The sequence below is a fragment of the Protopterus annectens genome, chromosome 6.part0 (assembly GCF_019279795.1).
Source record: "Protopterus annectens isolate FY-2018-M chromosome 6.part0, PAN1.0, whole genome shotgun sequence".
Lineage (NCBI taxonomy): Eukaryota > Metazoa > Chordata > Ceratodontiformes > Protopteridae > Protopterus > Protopterus annectens.
Window position 1 is genome coordinate 1,579,073,518 of NC_056737.1, and position 19,242 is coordinate 1,579,092,759.

At 39.7% G+C, this 19,242-nt stretch overlaps 1 protein-coding gene across 1 annotated transcript in view; it reads left to right on the plus strand.

The window, feature by feature from the left end:
• Positions 1-19,242, plus strand: part of LOC122804009 (high affinity cGMP-specific 3',5'-cyclic phosphodiesterase 9A-like) — a 708,135-nt gene that overhangs the window by 125,930 nt on the left and 562,963 nt on the right. The window contains exon 3 of the mRNA XM_044073690.1: positions 17,319-17,370. Coding sequence (XP_043929625.1) covers positions 17,319-17,370 — 52 coding nt within the window. The remainder of the gene's footprint in view (positions 1-17,318; positions 17,371-19,242) is intronic.

A 19,242-nucleotide genomic window follows, 5' to 3' on the forward strand; every position in this document is an offset into this window, starting at 1 on the left:
TTTGCCAAAATAACATTTTATTTTTGCAGAATTTGAGTTGCTTATGCTATTTCATATAACATGTAGGTATTTCAGATAAAAAATAACTGTTTTATGCAACTATTAAAGAAAACGTAAGAAATGTTTTTGTCCTAAAATCTCAGGACATTTGTCATTTTCTCAATTTTTTCGCAGGACACAACTGCCCAAAGAGGGACTGTCCCTTGCAAAGTGGGACAGATGGTAACCCTACCTTCTCCTCACTGTGGGTTGGTCATTAGCATTCTCATCCTCACCACCCTCAGCCTCTTCCACATATTGATTTATGAGAGTGAAAGCAACCCCTATCATTTTGTTGCTTTTGTTAGGTAAAATTTCCCTGTTTGTGTATACCGGTGGTGTAGAGTTTGCAGGAAAAAACAGAGGGAAAGGTGTTTGCATAGTTTATAGTAGTGTGCTGGGCTGGGCTGCTGCCTGTGTAATTGGCTGGTTCTGATACATTTCACTTGCCAGCTATGCTAGTTCTACTTGATTACCTTCCTACTGCTGTTTTCCCTTCCCATCGTCTTCCTGTTTAAGCCCTGAGGCGCGCTGCACAAACCCAGTGCTCAGATGTGAATGGAGCTGCTATTTCCTGGTTATTTATATATATTTCTTTTGTTTAAAACCTGGTGCATGGCACACACACCCGTTTAGGCAATGTAAATACTGCTAGGCAGCTTCAGACACACCCCTTCCTTAGCTGTGCTTAGCTAAGGGCAAATATGGGCCACAGAGCTCCAATAAGCTTACAGCATGCATGACACACCCCCTTATGAAGTCATCTAGCTCTTAGGCTTACACCATGGTATTACTGCACCTATACAGTTGGGTACAAGCTAGCACTGAGGGGAAATCTGTGATTCAGTATCATTGCCCTCATTTGCCTAGGATTGACTACTAATGCATGGTTACAAAACCGACACTCAGCCTTCCCCATTAGCAATCTCTATTCCATGGGCTTGTTGTGTTATGCATGCCATTGACTATTATGGCAAAATTATGATTTTGGTTTAAAAGCTTATTTCCAGCTTTTTTCATTATTTTCGGGCCGATCCCGTTTGTGCACCGCTGCCCTGTGCTTAAACGGCTGAAATCGGCCAATAAAAAAAAAAGTTAAATTTTATAATTTTGAAATTAATTTTAATGCCTATGGCCATATATTTGGCCTTTGGCATGCCTAACCCTTCTAATACATGTGTTTGTACGAGCTGTCATGCCTCCATTTTGTAGTTTGCAGAAATGAATTCAGCTACTGGCCGAATACATTTCTGCAGTCTACACTCTTCCTGCATGGACGCCTGTCTGCTTCCTGGATCGCTAATTCACCTCATTTGCATGGTTTTCCCCAGCAAAGGAGGTAATTAACATACAGGGGCTGTGTCCATGCTGGAATAGTGCAGGAGCACTCATACACGTCCCAGGAGCTTATTCCTGGATCGCACAGCAGCCATAGTGCCTGCAACAGGTCTTGCACTATTCCAGCATGCCGTGCAGAACTTGCTGAATCCTGGGGTTACACTTATAGAAAGTTATTTTGATTAATTAATATGATTCAGTACTATTTTCCATGGATGCCAGTTAAAAAACTCCTAACTCTGAATGTGTTAAAGATATTTTCAATGTGGAACTTTGAGGAACATGAACTTTTTAAGACCCAAAATGAGGAACATTCCTCGTAATGAGGTATACTTGACAGGTATGCTGTATACAGGGCTAAAAATGAAGCTGAGCATGCTAACAAATTAATTAATATTTAAAGGAAAACATATACATTAAATGAGTAGTTTATTTATGTTTTTATGATTATTGTCATTATTTTAATAAGGGTAAGACAGAGTGAACAATACTTAAGCATATTTATGAACACAATTATGACACAGAAAATAAAAATGACAATAATGCACATTTTAGGCACACTTTGCAGTAGAAACAGTATTCTAAGTTTTTGTTTGCAATTCTTGATCATGGGAATTGAAATTAGAATTCAAAGAACTAATTTGGCAGCTGCGGCTTAATGCTGGGCAGTCTCCTGGGTTAAATGACACCATATTTATTAATGTGTTAAAATTCTGCGCTGCCAAATTATGATATAAAATAATTGTGGAAGTTACTTACTATATTATGTATCTTTAATTAAAGGGACACTCCCCAAGATTTTTTTTTTGTTTTGATTCTGTCATTGTTTAAATTTTCAGTCTACCTTTCTGAGCATGTCCCAGCTTTGGCTGTGAGGTTGGGGGAGGGGTGCTTACAGGAAATTTCAAAGGTCTTAACCAGATTCCATCTCAAATTGTACTCACAACAGCTTTCTCTGAGTCATTAATTAGTTTCACCTGTGCTTTATATCCTCAGAGAAAAGTAGCTTTTAGGAATGTTATGACCTGTCTTGCATACTGCCTTGCAGGAAAGCATATACATATTGCTCAACTGTACAGATTTTCACAGAATGTCCAGATTTTTCTCTCATATATTTGGTCCATTTTTCATAAAATTGTGGCTTTTTTTTGGCTAATTAGTGACAAATCATTAAAGCTTGAAGTTAGAAAATAATGACAGGCATTTGAGTTTAAGACTTCATACCTCTCAGAATATCCATGATAATACAAAACTTGTTATTCTACCAACTTTCTAAGTTTGTAAGAGCAATATTTAAAAATTGTTCCTATTTTTGGGCATCTGTCCCACTTTTATTTATGGCTTTGTCCAGATTTCTTGTTCTAAGAGGCTAAGAGATATGCATATGAATAATGCAAATCTAAAATATTAGTAAACAGTGTTTTCAGCTCATTTCATTTCATATTTTATTTTGCACTTATTTCTGAATGTTAGCTAAGTGCAAGGATCTTATGGCATGACTAAACTAGATCTGCAGAAAGCATATGAATGATGTAAGGTTCAGACAGTAGTAGAAACAGACTTCTCTTTTTTCATGCTTTATTGTTTTTCATTTCCTAACACTAGACAACTGTAATGGCTTTCTGACATGCTGGTGGCCCTATAAAAAGCACATCTTCATTTTGTAGTTTAAAGTGCTGATTACTAAATACTAATGAAGTGCCCTGCATTTTATGATATGAACCAGCTTATTGTATGTTTTTTATTTTTTATATTTTTCCCCTAACAGATTTGTTTTTCAATTGAATTGTACAGGTTATAGGTCACATTAAAGGTGGGAAAAGTTTTGAAATGATTTATTGTGGTCTCATTTTTTAATATCACAAAAACCTGGCATTTTAACAGGGATGTGTACACTTTTTATGTCCACTGTATATAGATATAATTATGTGCACACATACACAGACATATGCACGCACATATGCACACACAGACACATGTCTGTACACACATACATACACACATTTCCCCAAATGATCCGTTCAGTAGTTCATCCATGTATGCCCAAGCACTTCACAGACACTGACTGAAACATTTCCCCCCAGCAACACTTTCTGTACTATGTCCATGTTTGCATAAGCATTTCACTGACACCAAATGAAAGATTTCCCCAATGACACTATCAGTAGTTTGTCCATGTATGGCCAAGGACTTCACTAATATGAGATGAAACATTTCCCCCAATGACTCTTTTCAGTAGTATGTCCATATCTGCACAAGCACTTCACAGACATCAAAAAAAACTTTTCTGTAAGGATCCCTACAAAAACACTTCGCTGTCACCAAATGTAACGTCTTCCAAATGACCCCTTCAGTAGTGTGTCTGTGTAAGCCCAAGCACTTCACTGTTGCCAAATTAAACATTTCTCCCAGCAATCCCTTCATAGGTTCATAGGAGGTTACTAGGTGAATAGCCCTAGGGCCTTTACAAGCCTAGCTATGTTATACCAGTGTTCCCTAATTGACCATGGTTAGATGGTCTTTATTCACTGAGCGAGTCAATGATCAGCACTAACTGCCCCCATCCATGAGGAACATAGGTGCCATTTATGTTCTCCCATCCAATTGTTTAGGTTGCACTTAAATAGGGTCATTGAGGAGCTCTGCTTCATTTGAATTGGGAGTTTATTCCAGAGGAGCGTCAGTCTCTTGGAGATATATCTGTCTCTCCAGTATGTTCTGTTAATGTCACAGGCTAGGTTGAGATCTCTGGATTGAGTGACTCTTGTCCCATTTGATTTGTGGACATGCATCAATTCCATTAGGGCAAGGTCAGAGACTGCTCTGGAAGACAGGCACAAGTTGCCTGTCAGCAGCCTGTACGATATAGAGTAGAGTGACAGAGCTTTCAGTCTTTACACGTAGGTCATATTTTGGAGGCCCTGAATTTTCTTGGCAAGAAACCTCTGTGGTCTCTCTCTAGCTGCTGCAGGTGTCTGGTGAGGTACATGCAAAAAGAAGTATTGTTCTGTTAGTGGTTTGGTGATGGTCAAGTACAGAGGAGTTATAGCATCCTTAGTCTTGGATGCAATGCCCTTACTTATGAGATGCACAATGTAGAAGACTTTCCTTACCACTATGGAGACAAATTAATCGAAGTTTAGGTTTCTGTCATCCGGTGTTCCTAAATCTCGTACCATTGGGTTTGAGCTTAGGGAATGTTGTCAGTATAGTAATTTGCAGGGACTTCTTCTTTGCCAAAAGGGATAATAATGCACTTTTTGCATTTAGTTTTAGTCCGTGGCTTTAGCACCAATAAGCCCCTTTTGTAATATGTTAACATCATTGAGGGATTCAATGATTGCACCCAGTTTGCAATCATCAGTGAACTTGATAAGCCACAGGCTGTCTAATTTCACCTGGACTTCCAAGAAATAGATTCCAAACAGTAGAGGGCCTAGCACAGATCTCTGTGGTATACCACCGGCAACTAGTCTACTGGTAGAGGTGATATTCCCAGCTTTGACAGTATGTGTTCCGCCAGTGAGACATTTGGCTACCCATGTATGGGTTATTCCCCAGTTTTTCATTTCTCCAAGTCTTTTGGGTTTCTAATACCATGATGGGAATGACCCCATTCCTAAGTCAAAGTATGATTAAAGTTTATAAAATTAGTATTGTTTCAGTCTTTGATGTTAGCCAGAAGTGCTCTTCACAACACCCACAATGTGTCCAGTAATGACTCCTTCTGCAATTCATGTGGAGTTGCATGTACCAGTAACATTTCTAAGTACTATTGTAAATTCTGTTTATAAGACCAGTTGCTCCTACTACTATTGGGACTGTCTGAGTATCTTTCTTCCGCATTGCCCTCATTTCTGTCTGCAAATCCTGTTTTTTTATGACTATGTGTCTCTCTGTATGTAAGACACAGTAGTTACTGGGTGTAACAATTTCAATGGTCAATGTTATTTTTGTCTTTTTTGCATGGACTACTATATCTGTTTTCCTCGCATTTATTTTTTGAACTGTTGGTAATGGGTGATTCCATGTGATATAAACTTCATCATTTTCTGTAATGCTTTGTGGCTCATGTTTCCAACGTTTTTCAGCTACTTCAGTGTTATAATGTTTGCACAATCCTCAATGCAACAGTCTTGCCACATTATTATGGCTTTCAGTATAATGCCCTTCTGCCATTAGTATAGCACAGCAAGCAACAAGATGAGTGACTGTTTACAATTTTGTTTTACAGAACCCACATTTGTCTGTTTTGCCCACGTCTTCAATAGACTTTGTAAACCAGCATGTATGTAGTCCACTATCTTGGGGCATCAATATTAACTTTTTGTCTTTTGGTTTAAATTCACCTCTCCTTAACCATTCCTGTGTTCGAGCCTAATCAATACGAGGTTGTTCCAAGAGTTTTCTGTACGCGCATCTATATTTATGCGTTTTCCACATTTCTTGCCTTCTCATCTGATCCTTCAACTTATGCTCTTTCTTTTATTTTTGGCACATTTAGTTGCTGCCTGATTTTTATCTACTTCTGGTTTGATTTCTATTCCCGTTTGACACCAATATGCTTCTACTGAACTAAGCAGGGAAGTCATCTTAGACTTAGTCTCCTCATGTTTTAAAACTTTTACTACATTTGGGTCTTGTGAGGTCAGCAGATATATATGCAGTCCTACGATTGCAGATTTATACATTGAATCAATTTCAAGGAGACCCATCCCTCCTTCAGAATAGGGAATATATGGTCTTGGTATACACTGATTTTTATAAATCATTTGATAAGCATGAAGCATCCATTTTGTTTTCCTGTCCAACCGATCCAAAACCTTTTTGGGCCTATTCCACAGCTGGGAGAGCTTCTCAATGATACCTGAGTGGGGGATTGTGTTGAAGGCCTTGGCTAAGTCAAGATAGACAATATGTACTGTTGTGCCTTCATCCAGGGCTTTGGTGACATTCTCAAAGAAGTCCACCAGATTCAATAAGCATGATCTACCCTTAGCAAAGCCAAACTGGGTTGGGTCAAGAATTTGAAGGTCACCTTTGTCCTTGTCTATAAGGTCCATGATAATTCTTTCCATAGCCTTGCAGATAAGACTGGTTAGGCTTATGGGTCTATAGTTCCCAGGATCAGTTGTTGGGCCACCTTTGTGCAAGGGAATTACTGTTGCTGTTCTCCACACTGCTGGAACAAAGCCAGTGCTCAGGCTGTAGTTAAAGAGAGTGTCAAGTGGTTCTGCTAGGTCTAGATTTAGATTGTTTAGTAAGCAGTCTGGGATGTTATCTGGTTCTATAGAGTCCATGTTTTTAGCTTTGGAGAGCCCGGATATGACCTTGTCTTTGGAGATACTAGGTAGAGGACTGGTGTCAGATATTCTTTGGGGTATGGCTGGTGGGGACAGGGAGGTGATGTTTGTGCCAAATCTGTCAGCTATCAAGTTGGCAATTTCTTCAGGTTCAGTATGAGTGGTACCATCCAGTATAACTTCAGCACATAGCTGGGCATGCCCTTTTAGATTTCAGACACAGCTAAAGAATGCCTTATGAAATATCCTTAGCTAGGGATGCTAATTTAGCCTCGCAACTAGCTTTAGAGGACTTTACAAACCATCTGATTTGCTTGTTCAAGCTGTGGAGAGTATTCTTCCCCTGCTGAGTAAGTTCCCTCTTGTTCTTAGATATCAGTTTATTCATTTTGTTATATAACCTATTTATAGTTGAGATCCAGCATGGTGGCTTATTTTTTCAGGAGGACCTGGTTTTGATCTGGTCAGGTGTAACAGAGTCTATATAGCTGTTTAAGTGGTTGTACAGAGCATTTGTGTACTCCTCTGCATAGGAGTCATTGTTGGCTATGTTATCAGGGGGTTTGAAACTTTTTATACTATTGTCTAGTAGGCTGTAGCTTGTTTCATAGAAAATGTTAGATTCTTTTGCTCCTAAAAGGGTGTCAGGTCTGATCATTACTTTGAATGAGACAGATTTATGGCCTGACTTTACTAGGGAGGGCAGCACACAGGGGATAGTGCAGTGACCCCCCCATGTTGGTGAGTACTAAGTCCAGGACATTTGTGCCCCTTGTGGGGGTGCAGACTAACTGTTCCCAGGCATTTGTACTGACAAAGTCTAGGAACCTCAGGGCAAGTATGTTTGTGTTTATGCATGTCACCCACTTGATGGAAGGATAGTTAAAATCTTCCATGACCAAAGTGCTTGGGTGTATAGTGAGTGACTCTAGCAAGTCCAGGTAGGCGGTGTGGTTCTCTTGGTTCATGGTGGGGGACCTGTAGCTAGCAATGATGGGGTAAGGTGTTTTGCCTATAGTTATTTGGACCTGTAGTAGCTCAGGAGAGTTGTACTGTTTAATCAGTCTTGAGGTGTATTTGGCTTTAATGAAGATGGATACACCACCACATTTGGTTCTTTCATACTCTTTTTGGGGACTGAATATGTGGAAGGCATTGTAGCCTTGCATGGCTGGGATGCTCTCTGTGGCCTTGGGCTATGTTTCAGTGACTGCACAGATGCCAGCATCTTCCAAGGTGAGGAGTGCTTCCAAGGAGTGCAGTTTCCTGTTTAGGCTCCTAGCATTAAGCATAACCTTGAGTTTGTCTTGAGCGGATTTTTTTACATCAGAAATGTTGTTGTTTTGCATTGCCTAAAATAGGCACTATGGGGGAAGCAAGTGTCTTTGCCAGTATCCAAAAGCCTAAAGAAGACAGGTGCAGACCATCTCTGGCAAAGCAGCATGGTCTGTGAACCATGTCTTTCCAGGCTGACAGATACTGCATCCCCTGGATTGACACCAGAAGCTAAGTCAATTGTTGAAGTCAATCATTTTTGTCTATATTGTGACATCATCCTGGGTGAATGTAGAATGCTGGTTAGGGCTAGGGACATACCTGCCTGAGACACATAATCTGACAGTTCAGTTGTGTATCTCTTCATATAATTCAGAGAGGTATATCTCAAGTTATTCACCCAAACATGTACTATGACAGAGTTTAATACTAATTGTTGAGTGACTTGTGTGGGTGTGTGATTTGATGGATCGTGGCACCTGCCAGGCAGCTGACCATGACTTTCCTCTTACCCAGCCTGGTGAGGGGGACATCTGTGTGCCTCACTATGAAGTTGCTTATGACCAGTTCATTTGGTTTTGAAGTGTTTTGCCTTAGGGGCCTATTTGCTGAGACACTGGTGTGTGTGTTATTACGTGTAGCAGATTCTATTTGCTTTGAAGTGTGTGCAAGTGGTTTGCACTTGGAGGTTCTCTGATCTTTTGGTAGGCTTCTACTGAGTACCTCCGTGTATATGGGTTTATGTGTTGTAACCTTGTTTAGTGTAAGAGGTGATGTGTGTGTGCTGACAACCTGTTTGATGTCCGGTTTGTTGTTATATGAGAGAATTGATTTGATTACTAATTCATAGTGTAATTACATCTCTCACATATTGTATTTATTTGTTTTAGGAGTAATTGGTTGTCAGTATACATGAGGCAATTACAAGATTGCCTCATGATGCCCATGTCAATCAGGCTGGCCAGACAAATGGTTGGAAACTGACAGTCTATTATGGTAGTTTTTTACCATAACTACTATTATGGGAGTGGTCTAGTTTGACCAGATTTTGCGCTAGGATTAAGAAAGGGGCATATTCTACTGAAAGCTATGAGTGAAAAAACTATAACACTTCTCATTGTGCAATTGAGTTGCCTGCAGCACAGCAGGGAAACCTGGGAGGGTTCCAGTAACAGATAGCTAGGGGAAAATTGTATTTCAAGGTATTTACATCTGTACAGGGCAAATGCAAGGATTAAATACAAATGAGAATAAACACTTTTAAGCTAAATTACCAATGGGAACACACACAATGAGCTTCCCCCCAGCAATTTCCAACTCAGATAAGGCACAGACAACATACTTCTGCCACAAGGGTGCAGACAGGGTCCTCCTAATTTAAGATGGCTGGAATAGTGCTCAAGTGTAACAATACAGTCTAGATTCAGCAGATCAGAATCTAGTCTATGTTGTGTACTAGCTAGTTAAAGCAACAGAACAGCTTTTTTTCATAGTTTTTCCTTTTCTGCACAAGCACTTCTCTGACACCAAAGAGAACATTTCCCCCAATGACCTCTTCAGTAGTTTGTCAGTGTATGTCCAAGCAGTCCTCTGACACCAAGTTAATTATTTCTCCCAAGACCCTTTCAATATTATGTCCATGTCTGCACAAGCACTTCACTGACATCATATGAAAGATTTCCTCAATGACCCCTACCATAATTTATCCATGTATGCACAGGCACTTCAATGACATCAAATGAAACACTTCCACCAAGGTCCCTAAACAAGGTCTTCATTGACACAAAATGAAACATTTCCCACAAAAATCCCTTTAGTAGTTTGTCCATGTATGCCCAAGCACATCACTGCCACCAAATTAAACATTTCTCCCAGCAATCCCTACAGCGGTTTGTCATTGTCTGCACAAGCATTTCTCTGACACCAAATCGAATATTCCCCCAGTAATGCCTTCAGTAAATTGTCCATGTGTTTACAAGCACTTCACTGAGACCAAATGAAAGATTGCCCCAATGACCGCAGCAGCAGTTTGTCCATGTATGCCTAAACACTTCACTGATGCCAAATGCAACATTTCCCCAAACAATCCCTTCAGTAGTTCATCCATATATACACAAGCACGCACTTCATTGACATCAAATTAAACATTTCTGCCAAGGATCCCTACACAAGTTCTTCACTGACACCAAATGAAACATTTCCCCCAACAATCCCTTTAGTAGTTTGTCCATGTATGCCCAGGCATGTCACTGTCACCAAAAGAATATTCCCCCAATAATAAATAAATTCCCCCATTGCCACAACAATCAGGAAATCCTTCTATGTGGCACACCTCATCACTAAGGGCTTTTCATCCAGAAAAAGGAGGTCATTGCCCCACTGTGCCTCTTTAGACCCATTATAGAGTATAATGCCCCATTTGGTATGTACCTCACATGACATCTGCAACAGCTGGAAAGGCATCAGAAATACCTCACTAAAAGAATCACAGGCCTAAAGCAGATTCCCTGTGCTGGCTGCTTAAAAAAACTCCAGCTATACTCTGTGGCATATCGTCTACTCAGAGGCGATCTCTGCTTAACATACAAGGCCATGTCAAACCCTGAGCTGTTGGATATGCTCCACTTAAAGAAATCACAATCCCTCAGAGCCACACGCTCCAGGGATCTAAACATTGTCATCACAATGAACAAAATATGCTGAAGGGATAGGTTCCTGATCCAGAGACTCCCCATACTCTGGAATAGATTGCCCATACATGTCAAGCAGAGCGCCTCCTTGGCCCTCTTCAAAAGGAACCTTGATGATTGGATGGGAGATAGGAAATTCACCCCAGTGATCATGTCAGTCACCCTGCTAGACAGGGGTCCAGGGAAGTAAATATTGTGGGAAGAAATATCCAGGGAATTGTTATGGTTAGGCTTGTATAGGCCCTAGGGCCAATAGCCTAGTACCAGCCTATGAACCTATGAACCTATAATCCTTTCAATAGATTGTTCATATCTGCACTAGCACTTCACTAGCAGCAAATGAAACATTTCTCCCAATGACACTTTCAGTAGTATGTCCATGTGTGCACAAGCACTCCACTGACACCAAATGAAATATCTCTCACAGCAACTCTCATTTCTAGCCTATGTCTACTCAAGTACTTCACTGACACCAAATGAAAGATTTCCCCAATGACCCCTTCAATAGTTTGTGCATGTACGCCCAAGCACTTCACTGATGAGAAATAAAATGTTTATCTGAATGACCCTTCCAGTATTATGTCCATGTATGCACAAGCACTTCACTAACATCAAATGAAACATTTCTGCCAAGAATCCCTATATAAGCACTTCACTGTCACCAAATGAAACATTTCCCCAATAATCCCTTCAGTAGTTTTCAATGTCTGTAGAAGTACTTCACCTGACACCAAATTAAACATTTTCCTCAATGACCCTTTCAGTAGTTTGCTCCTGTCTGCACAAGTACTGTTATTGACACTTTGTGACATTTCCCCCAACAACCCCTAGCAGGAGTTTGTCCATGTATTCACAAACACTTCACTGACACCAAATGCAACATTTCCCCAAATGATCCCTTCAGTAGCTCATCCATGTATGCCCAAGCATTTCACAGACACCAAATGAAACATTTCCCCTAATGACTCTTTCGGTACTATGTCCATGTTTGCATAAGCATTTCAGACACCAAAAGAAATATTTCCCCAGTAACCCCTTCAGAAGTTTGTCCATGTCTGCTCAAGCACTTTACTGACATGGAATGAAACATTTTCCCTGTGACCCTTTCAGTATCAGTTACGCTGCAGGTGTCTTTATACGGACGTGGATTTATAAGTAAGGTAATGGGTTTGACAGGAATGGAGGAAAGGACTTGGAAGCAGACAAATGAAACTCACTAAGGTAACATGAGAAGGCTGTGCTAGAGGAAATGGGACAGTTAGGGTATTTTTTTACAGGGGGCTAGACTCCTTTATCCTGAAACATGTATATAAGGGGGAAGATAGGGAAGAAGAAGAAAGGGTAGTAAAGAAAGGAACGAGGATTACGGATGATACAAGGATACTGACATAAAACATATAAACACAGACAAAAATAATGACATATATTTGAGTGCCGGACTTTATTTCCTTCAGAAAATGCATGCTAGCACAAATGCTGTTGTTCAAACAACTTTGAAATTTTAAAAGTCTAAGATCCATTCCTATTTTGAGCCCTTGTGCCCACTTTATTTTAGTCTTTATCCAGCTATCTTAAGTTAAGAGGTTGAGAGGCATGCAAACCTCTTAACTGCTGCTGCCACTGCTGGATCAATCTTACCCCAGTGCCCAAAACACAGTTGTTGATCCAAACATGCATGCTAACACAAATCCTGTTCAAGTAGCTTTGCAATTTTATAATTCTAATATCTGTTCCAGTTTTGAGCCCTTGTGTTCACTTTATTTAAGGCTTTATCCAGCTATGAGCTAAGAGGTTGAGAGGTATGCAAGCCTTTGAATTGCTGCTGCTGCCACTGCTCGATTGCTTTCACTCTGCACATACATACACACACACACGCAAACACACACACGCACACACGCACACACACACACACACACACACACACACACACACACACACACACACACACACACACACACACACACACACACACACACACACACAAGCGCTTTTGACCTTGTTCAAGCAAGTGTGCATACACACACACACGCAGACAGAAACATAAACACAAATACACACATGCACATGCTTTTTTATGTTTATTTTTACTTTTACACTTGCTAAACAGCAAAAGCGCTGCTTAGTGAGTGAAAAATAATGGCTTAATCACTTGCACTCTCATGCATGCATACACGCACACACACACACACACACACACACACACACACACACACACACACACACACACACACACACACACACAGTTCTTTTTTTTTTTTAATTTCCTTCTTTTTTTTATTTTACACTCGCTAAACAGTGCTGCTTAGTGAATGTAAAATAATAGCATACTTTAGCTTTCATTCAGTCCAAACTCCATGGCTGTACTTCAATGCAACAGCCTTCATTTTCACAGGGAATCATAACTCTATAAGTCCTGAAATATAAACACTGAATGACCAAAATATCAGACTTACATATACCAAGTCCAAGATGCCATTTCTCTGAATATTACCTTTTCTCTAAGGTATGGCAATTTCTGAGTTGTAATATATAAGTTTGGGGGTGTGGGGGGCTTCCCCCACATGAGGTGGTACAGGGGACCCCCCTGTAAAAAGAAGTTTTAAGGAGAACAGCGAATCTCGAAGACTGCTTTCAGCCTTTTTCTTTTAGCATGTTGGCACTTGGCATTTCGAGTGCCGACATTTCAATAGGGAGCCTTAATTTTATCTTATTCTAATGGACAAGTGCACTTTAAACATAAATAATGCTTTAGAGATGTGACTAATAAATGAGTTATTTAATCCTGTGATATTTTTTAAAATCAGTTCTGATGAAATCCTTAATTTTTTTGGATGAAAGAGTTTAAGTAACTTTGATATATTTTTTTAAATTTTAGTTCACTGTGGAATTTATACGATTTAGTTTCTGTGGCTTGTGGAACTGGGGCATTTCCTTTTGGTTCTTAATTTTCTGGTACTAGAAGATCCTTTCTGTTAGGCTGTCTAGGCTAACTATGTTCTTATTATTTTCATAGTGACCATTTCAATAGCCTTATAGATGTGGCCGATCAGGCTTTTAGATCTGTAGTTGGCTGAGTCAGTTGATGGCCCACCTTTGTGCAGGGAAATGATTTTTGCAGTCCTCCACTCATCCAGTAAAAACCCAGATTGGAAGCTGATACTGAAGGCCCTCTGTTGTGGGCTTCAGGCTAACCAGTAGACATCCAGCTATGCTATCAGGCCACATAAGATAAGTGTTCTTGGCCTTACATAATGCTTTCAGGACTTGTTCCTGGGAGATTTTAGGGGAGGCTGTGGATGCTAGTATGTGATCTGAAGTTTTGGGTGCAAGAGAGTAAAGGTAGAGCTAAATGTATCTGCTAGTAGATTGGCTATGTCCTCAGAATTAGGGAGTATGATATAATTTACTATTAACCCTGCACAGTTGTGAGCATTATTTCTGATGTTTCTAACATAGATAGAGGAGCCTTTATAATTGTCTTTTGCCTGGGTATCTAGATTTAGTAGATTTAATCAGTGATCGAGGTTCCCCCTTAAGTTTGGCAAGAACGTTGGAGAGTTACATTTATTTTTACATGCAATGAGCTTCTTCCTTTTATTGTAGAACCTGGGTATAGTCGAGTTCCACCATAGGGGTTTACTTTTAAATTTTACATTATATTTATTTCAGAGGAGGACACATGCTTCTATGCAGCAGCTATTTACATGTGCACAGAATTTGGCAGAAAATTATTTCACATTAGTAGAGGGGTCATCAGGGTGGAACAGACTGTTGAATTAGTTTTAGTACATTACTTTAGTGTAATCTCTGAGTACTGAATTATTGGAGGAAGCTTTTGGCTTTAGTGTTATGGTGACTATGACTAATTTGTTAGGGTCCAAATTGACTAGAGAGGATGTTACAATTAATAAGGAAAAGAGCTACCCCATTTTGGTGAGAACCAAGCCCATGATTTTGTCTCCCCTAGTAGGAGTATGGACTTATGAATTCCAGAAATCTCTGTATATACATGTTTGGGGATGTATACATTCCCCAGTTGATGGAGAAGTAGTTGAAGTTCCCTAAGAGAATGGTGACTGGCTGAATGCTTAGGGATTCCAAACTAGTCAGATAGAGGGTATAGGCCAAAGGGGACATAGAAGGGGTTCTGCAGTTAGCTGTAGTGTGATATAGAGTTTTAGTAATGCTAAGTTGGACATAGAAGAGTTCCAGGTCACTATCCTGCCTATGAGTCTGCAGGTGAAATTTTGTTTTTCAAATATAGAGACTCTGCTGGTTTTATTGCTCTCATCCAGTGCTGTGGGTCTGAACAAATGGTAGGCATTGAAACTTTGCATTGATGGGGTGCCTCCAATATTGTTGAATCAGATCTCTGTGACAATGCATATATCGATGCATTCTAGGCTCAGACGTGCTTGTAGGGAGTGTGGCTCTAAGTTCTGAGCAGCAATACCTTCATGTTATCTGAATTTTTTTTTTGTTATGTTGGAAGGGTGAATAAGTTTTTTTACCCATATACAGAGGCCTTGAGGGTAAGGTGCAGGCCATCCTGGGTAAAGCAGTTTACAATGTCCACCATGCCCTCTCAGACAGATATTTAATGTATCCCCCTTTGAAAGATGCCAGAAGCTAAACCAATTGTTGAATCCAATCCTTTTTTAATCATATTGTGACATCATTCTAGGTGAAGGTAAGATGCTGCTCAAGGCTAAGTTCATACTTGCCTTGGACACATATTCTAAGAACTAAATATTGTCTCTTGTCATGTAGTCCACGGAGGTACATCTCTGGCCATTTACTCCCACATGTACCATGACTGTGTCATATGTATAATTGTGGTGCAAGGACTTAGGGGAATGCATTATGGGATGAATCCTGGTCCCCAGTAGGCAACTGATTGTGACTCAGTCTTTGCTCAGCCTGTTGAGTGGTATGTCGGTGTGTATCACAATGGAGTCTCCTATGACTGGGATGTTGTGTTGTGTGGAGGTTTGTATTGTAGACTTTCCAGTTAAGAAAGTATGAGTTTTAGGTACATGTTATATAGTAGATTTGCTTGAGTTGAATGTTTATAAGATTACTTAGGGTACTTTTTGCTATAGTTGCATCTGGGTGGCTTTTTGAGGTTTAAGAAGATTAATTTTAAGACCCTCAGCCCTCAGTATTTGTAGATCTATGTTTGGTCTGATGTGTTTCAGATAGGTTTAGTGTGGTGATGTGTGGTGCTGACATCCTTGTTATTTGTAGTGACTTTTTACCTCCAGTAATATTATATAATTACATCTCTCACACACTGTGGCAGATTGTTTAAGTAGGAGATAGTTATTAGTGAACAAGAGACAATTGTTTCAGTGTGTCAGGATGCCCATTTCTATTAAACTGCCTCAGAGACAGTTGCAAGGTGTAGATCCATAGTTCCACTTATTTACTTCTGTGGGCTGAAGAGGGAGTAGTGCTTAAGAGATTAGGAGTTGCTTAAATGGAATGCTACCTGTTTAAGACAATACAAGTCAACACACAAAGAGGAACAAGTCACGTTGTGCAACTACTGAGTTTTAAATATACTCAGAACTTCTGGAGTAGGTTATACAGAGGAGGTTATGGTTCTATGAGCATGTGTCTATACACTGGATGGTTAAATGGATGAGTGAGGAGCAGTGCCTTGCAACACAGGCAAGTGATGACAGCAGAGAAATGCAAAAAACTTCATGTGAACCCACTGGCCAATAGTAAAATAGCACAATTCAAGGTTCTACAAACAAACAGAGGCCTGAAAATGGCAGTTCTTCCTCTACTCTCTCTAGATATTAAACCAAAGCAATTCCGACTCAGATTATAATAAATGCATGTTAGAAAAGGGGTACTAAATGAGTGCTAATGAAGTAAATTTATAGGAAGGGTCTGAGTACTAGAAAATTAGAATAAGTAGATTAAAAAAAAAAATAAGTGTAAACCTTCTAGGTAATGCATTGTACAACAGGCAGCCAGGAAGATAAGAATAAAAGATAACTTGACCTTTAGCAGTCTAAGGGGAGGAGCCTTCTAGTTTGATCAACTAGTTTCCAGCAGTATTAGCAGACGAGATGAGACTAGAAGAAGTTTCCAGTGACAATTTATAGTATGGGAAGTTAACTGAAGAGCAATACTGGTTTTCTGGGTGGGCACTCAATATTTTGGATCTGTAGAACATGGCATGAGGGAAAAAGTACTTAAATGGCTTACACAACTACAGTAGGAATAAATGAAGGGAGGTAGAGGCTTTAGTAGTCCAGTTACCATAAGGGCAGAAAACAAAGACACTGTTTTTTAAATTCCAAATAGGCAAAGGGTGGAAGAGGTGGAGAAAAATTCATCAGACCTGTAACAAGGCAGAGACAGAATCAGATACTAAATTTTGTACTTGTATTCCTGGTTTGCAAGCTGGCTAGTTAAAGCACAAAATATTGCACTTCCAACAAAATGATTTACATATTATTCAGACTGAATATTAGAATAACTCTGTAAGATAACTTCTTTGTCCACATTCAGTCAAGGTTGAAGTGAGCTAGATGCTACAGACATTGCAGACTACAGTTTAAACCCATTATGTTTCTGCTCATATTTAAGCCTTTGGTATTACAGTTTTTCTCCAGTCCTTGCCAGATTCAACAGCCTATTTGTCTGTTCCTTGCAGGTTCAGAATTTGCTGCTTCACTGGGCTTTGATCTTTCTGTCATGGAGAAAAGGTAATAATTTATATCTTATGTGATGAAAGGAGATACTGGCAGCCCAGCTAACTGGAATTTTGTAAATAATTATATGTCATTTGTGAATATCAACATGATTTATAGAGAAGTGTGACAAAGGGAGATGCTGCCAGCACAGCTGTCTGGAATTTTGTAAATGGCTATGTGTCATTTGCGTATGTCAACATGCTTCATGTAAGATGCTTGTGTTACAACTATATTAGAACTTTATGTTATGTGTATATCAAACTAGGTTTGTACAGTCATGAATGTTGAAAAGGGTTTGTAAAGTACTGAGCTTAAAAATGTAACCATAATGTACCCTACTGGAAAAGAACAGAAATGTACATGCACTATTATAACTGTCTAAATGTATGTATTTTAACAGTGGAAACTGAAACACAAGAGGTTAACTTCAGAAACATAGATTTAATTAAATTACTTTATGGCAGCAAGGAGACACAATGTCTAAAACTAGGGAACTTTCTATATTGTCTTGGAAGTGTTTTATTGTTTTATGACTTCCACCATTTGCCAAAGACCTGAGGAAAATCCCTTGTCTATGTATTTTCACAGGTGGATGCTAAATACTGCTAGCTTTCAGTAGTGAAGGTTTTATATGGGATAGCGTCATATGACAAGAAATGATGTCATTCTGCAAGCTATCCCAGCAGTAATATTTGAGATAATAATTTGAGAGGTCTCTGAGTGAGAGACAGCATTTTGTAGCTGTCTTGGATCTGACCAGAAGACCCATTCACCACATATTTGCCTTGCTCTGAGTAAGTAATCTAGGAAACAGTATAATTCTCTTAGATATAGTAAGAAATATAGCAACACTGAATTTAGATGTTTTTTTTATTCATTTGAGACTGTCCTGCAATGTCATTTTAAATATTTCCTGTGATTTTGAACTCTGATGTCACTGTAATTATATACGGAATATTTTCTTGTTTTTTATTATTTATTATTAAACATATTTAAACCTTTTATTGTGGCTGATCTTTGTAGAACTATTTAAGTTCTGAGAGTACTTGCATATTTATTTGGTGACACTGTGGACCACTCCTAACAGCCTTGCTCTTGGTCAAACTACTATTTGTATTAATAGTAACATTACACAGTAGGATTGGGCACACTTTATTAAGGGTCTTAAAGTAGCAGATAAGGAGTTCTGTTGGCCATGATAACTACCTAATAGTCTAGGCAGAAGGGTGCATAGCTAGTAAACCTGTGCCAGCCTTTCTCAGGAGTGTGTGTGTGTGTGTGTGTGTGTGTGTGTGTGTGTGTGTGTGTGTGTGTGTGTGTGTGTGTGTGTGTGTGTGTATAAAACAAATCTACAAGTGTGTGTGTGTCAGCTACTTGGGCAGGGACATGATGCACTGGTTGACCAGAAAGACTGTTGGAGGACTTGGCTTGGAACTCTAGCTAAGGACTCAACTCTATAGCTGTTCTAGTGAGGAGTTTTATTGGGGATCTGGAGAAAGAGGGAGAAGCCAGCCCCAGACTGACTGTGGTCTCTGTGTGCTCTTAAGGGAAGTTGCACTTGATGCAGTGAGCTGCATCTGGAAATACTGTGTGTGTGCCTGTTATCCTCCCAATGTACGCCCCCCCCCCCCACTGGTGCCAGTGGTGAGGATTGAGGCTCCTTGATTACTGGGCCAGTGGTGGGGCATCACAGCTTATTTTGTTTGTTTACCAGTGATTTCTTGGAATCCTCCACCTACTGCTAGCTTTTGATGTGATATTTTGCTTTGTATGGAGCACCATGTGAAACCTCCCTACAAACGGTTAGATCACCACTTCTGCTCCTTCATTGTCTATGGGGCTCTCTATGCAGGTCTGCATATCCATGCCAAGTACTTTTATCTC